Here is a 4,452-nt window from a genome sequence, read left to right on the forward strand (position 1 = left end):
TTACTCAATAATACTCACCATCACACGATTTGTTAAATATATATAAAGTATATCAGTCTGACCCTCCGTTGGGATTTGTATACAAACGGATCCCGTCTAGCAACTGGTATTGGATATTGGGTATTGGGTTATTGACTGTTGAACCCTGCAGAGACCTCCACATACTTCATGACCCACGCTGCAGCCGCCAATTCTCCTGAAATAACAGGTACTCCTATCTGTTTCTCATGGCTGGAGCAACACGCTCCCAGGCCCCTCAAGGCTTGCGGAGGTGCATGGTACGCCCGCGCCAAACCACCAGAGCCTCCGTTCTCACGGAGCGATCAGAGTCCCCTACCGCCCCTCTAAAGCCGACAAATGCCAATACCTCCCGGGTGTTGCGATCGCCCAGTGTGCAACCATCTTGTGGGCTGAAGCGAAAGGAAAGGGAGTTTGAGCCTCAACCGGTCGAGAGGACAAATATCCATGTTGTTGTGCGGTGTCGCGGTAGAAATGATCGAGAAGTAAAGGAGAACAGTGGGGTGGTCGTGTCAACGAAGGGTGTTAAGGGGACAAATCTCGAATTGTCCATGGGCCCAAATGCAATGGGAAACAAAGAATATCATTTTGATAAGGTGTTTTCGCCAGCTGCAGATCAAGTGGTAATTTACGAGGATGTCGTGTCTCCGATTCTAAACGAGGTGAGGTGGATTTTGCCCTTTTATTTTTTTATTTTTATTTTTTTATTTTTTATTTTTTTCCAATCTCCTCAGGCAAAGAATATATTTACGGCAAGATTAGCAGCTGACAGCGATATTACAGATGCTTTCCGGATTTAACTGTACAATATTTGCTTATGGCCAAACTGGAACAGGTAAAACCTATACGATGTCTGGTGATATGGAGGATTCTCTTGGTCTACTGTCGGACGCTGCTGGAATTATTCCGCGCGTGCTCTATTCTCTATTTAAGAAGCTGGAAGACATGGAAAACTCTGTGAAATGCTCATTTATTGAGCTGTACAACGAAGAGCTACGAGACCTTCTCTCCTCAGAGGATGGTACAAAGCTCAAAATATATGATGACGCCGCAAAAAAGGGGAATCACAGCACGCTGGTGCAAGGCCTGGGTGAGACTTACATCCAGTCAGCTTCTGAAGGCATCAAGTTGCTTCAAGAAGGCAGCTACAAACGCCAAGTAGCGGCTACAAAATGTAATGATCTCAGTTCCCGGAGCCACACGGTATTTACCATTACAGCATTCGTGAAAAGGAAGACAGAAGAGGGCGTCGAATACATCAGCAGCGGCAAACTAAATCTAGTCGACTTGGCTGGAAGTGAGAACATTCAGAGGAGCGGCGCTGAAAACAAGAGAGCAGCTGAGGCGGGTTTAATCAACAAAAGCTTGCTCACCCTTGGAAGGGTGATCAATGCCCTCGTAGACGGAAGCCCTCATATTCCATACAGGTTTGTTTTCCTTCTAACTTGCGATTATAGCTAGTTTCTAACACCCACTAGAGAATCCAAACTCACCAGGTTATTACAAGATTCCCTGGGTGGTCGTACAAAAACGTGCATTATCGCAACAGTCTCCCCTGCAAGAAGCAACCTCGAGGAAACTGTATCCACGTTAGATTATGCTTTCCGCGCAAAGAATATTCGTAACAAGCCCCAGATCAACTCCACTATCTCCAAGAAAACCATGCTTCGAGAATTTACAACGGAGATTGAGAAACTAAAGACTGAGCTAATCGCGACACGACAACGCAATGGGGTTTACCTTTCTCCTAGTGCATATGAGGAAATGACAATCGAAAGCGAGTCGCGTCGAATACTCTCTGAAGAGCAAAGAGCGAAGATCGAGACCATGGAAGCAAACCTGAAAAATAAACTTCAAGAGCTCTTTTCCTTGACTAGCAACTTTAATGAAGTGAAGAAGGATAACGAGTCAACAAAACTTTCACTAGAACGAACAGAGGATCTCTTGGAGAAAACAGACCTTGTGCTCAGACACACCAAAAGAAGCTTGGAGGAGGAATCCTTGCTGCGAAGGGCTCATGAAGATACAGAAGAAGAGCTGCACGAAATTGGCACTTGTCTGATATCAACATTGGGCAAGTCAGTCTCCGATGTGAACGGATTACATTCCAAGCTTCGACGCCGCTCGGATCTTCACTCTCTGAACCGGGAATTGTGGCTGTCTTCTACATTAGAAGTGTTGGATTTTTCGAAAATCGTGGATGATAGAATAGCAGCATTCCAACGCCAACAATCCAAACTGCTCCAAGATTTTTCAGTAAGGATGGAAAGCTTCGTCACGAAGGAGTTAGACCGAGTCGAGACCTGTCGTTCGCGTATTTCGGATGCGGAAGTATCATTTGGTAACATCGAAATGGAAACTAAAGAGCACACGACTGAGTGCCGGGACGAAATGAATGAAGTGCTCGAGGAGATCAAGGTGCTGCGTGAAGATGTAAAACAGAAAGTTGTCGAGGGTCTGAGCGGACTCTCCACCGCCGCGGAACGCATATCGGGTGAAGTAATAAATGAATTGGGCCAATTCCATACAAAGGTTAGTCGTGTAGTTTAATTCCAATTTTAATGTCTGCTAACGAGCACAGTTACATTCATCGTATATAACTCTGGGCGAGGAGTTTAAATCCGTCATTGACACAATTGTCTGTGGTCTCCGTTCTCAAAAAGACGATATCCTGAATCTTCGAAAGCAAGTCCATGAAGCGAACAACCGAGCGGCCAAAGCAAGCGAAGAAGCCGCATTAAAACTGCAGGCCACTCTGGATGAAGAGCGCTCTGCTGTAAAAATGGATCGCGCAGCTCTGTTATCCGATATCAAAACCCTCTTGGATAAGTCAGGTGAAACTCAAGCGGTACGGCTCGATACCAAAATGAATAATTTTCGCTCACATATCGAAGCCTCTTATGCCTCCTTCAAAGAGGCAGATATTAAGTTCGGTGAGAGCATGGATTACTTGGAGCTACAAGAGGACGAAATTATCTCCCAAGCCTTTGAATCTGAGGCAGCCGTTAAACGGGCCATCGACAGAGACTTGAATGTAAGATGGTATAATAAAATCATGAGTCCTTTTATGATGCTGACCACTGCTAGGCTTTTGATTCCCGAAATAAAAAAATCCAGGAGACAGCAAGAGCTGTATATCAAGAGACGGAGAAGATTGTCAACACTCAGGTGGAAGGGATTGTTACGCAAATGCAAGCCTTGGATGCTTTTGTTTTGAGAGCAAAATTGCAAAACGATTCTCACCACGACTCGCGGGTTAATACCTTGGAGAGCCTTGGTAAATGTATTCGCCATTCCTATGCAGGCATACAGGGCAGTGTAGATGCCTTTGGTACCCAGGCTAAAGCCTTCCGTGATGATGTTCTCAACGACAACAAAGCTATACAGGAGCCTATTGACAATCTCACTCGGGATGTCAGGAAGCCTCTAGCGGACTTACAATCAAACGTTCGAGCGAAATCACTTATGGAATACACCAGCACTGGAGAGACCCCCCAGAAATCGCAGTATGATTACCCATCCACTCTCCCGCGAACCGAACCACATGACGTCCTCATCGCCAGATTGAGAGGAGTCAAGGAACCTCGAGATATCGCAACGGTCGTTGAAGCCTCTCCAAGTTCGCCTTCTCTACGTATCTGCTCACCGATTACGTCTCCTACCAAGGCTATGGTATATCATGATGGCGACGAGGTAGGGTTCAACAATCCTCCCAATGTGAACGCCAAGCCAACATTTTCCTCGTCTGCGGGGCTTAGGGAGGTCGATATAAACGTCGCCGTGAAACCAACTTCTAGCGCTGGTGTCGTGCCACCTAACGATTTCCCGTCGTCGGTCACATCAAACCCAGAAGAAACAACAGGGGATGTGACATGCAAGGACCCTATGCCCCGGCCATCAAAGAGACGTATTACCTCTTCGCCTGTCACTACATCTGGTTTTACTATTAGAGATAGCAAATTGCCCCAAAAGATAGGGGCTTGGAGGAACCCTACCCCTAACAGTCTGGGGTTGATTATGGAAGGAAGCGAAAACATCCCCTTGCTACAACTCGAGAACCAGCTGATGAAGGGTACAAGGCTTAGCACTCGCCATCCGTAATTTACATGTTTTGATAGCGATTGTATACTTAGAGTTGTTTGTACGTACAGTTCTTATACCATACCTAGATTCCCGAGGCTTAGATTGGGTATTCCTTATTTTGTTTTTCCCTTTTTCTTCTTTTCCTTTCTTTGCTTTGCTTTCTTTATTTTTTATTTATTTTTCATATTTGTTTTTCTTTTTTCTTTTTTCTTTTTTCTTTTCTTTTATAAAAAAAATTATTTGGGTAGAGGAGGAGAAACACAATCAATGTATAGTAGACCAAGTGGAACAAACAGTAATTGAGGTTAAAGTTCTAGTTTTACCCTGAGCATACTTCTTTATTACTTTTTA

General features: G+C 44.9%; 1 protein-coding gene across 1 annotated transcript; it reads left to right on the plus strand.

The window, feature by feature from the left end:
- Nucleotides 1–227: 227 nt before the first annotated feature.
- On the plus strand, nucleotides 228–4,119 carry PADG_08595 (uncharacterized protein; the record flags this gene model as incomplete). Its single annotated transcript, XM_010765603.1, has 5 exons — nucleotides 228–680; nucleotides 802–1,445; nucleotides 1,497–2,550; nucleotides 2,600–3,052; nucleotides 3,106–4,119. The coding sequence occupies 5 exons, from the start codon at nucleotides 228–230 to the stop codon at nucleotides 4,117–4,119; spliced, it is 3,618 nt and encodes a 1,205-aa protein (XP_010763905.1).
- Nucleotides 4,120–4,452: the final 333 nt, after the last annotated feature.

Source organism: Paracoccidioides brasiliensis (genome assembly GCF_000150735.1).
Source record: "Paracoccidioides brasiliensis Pb18 unplaced genomic scaffold supercont2.23, whole genome shotgun sequence".
In the NCBI taxonomy this organism is placed as follows: Eukaryota; Fungi; Ascomycota; class Eurotiomycetes; order Onygenales; family Ajellomycetaceae; genus Paracoccidioides; species Paracoccidioides brasiliensis.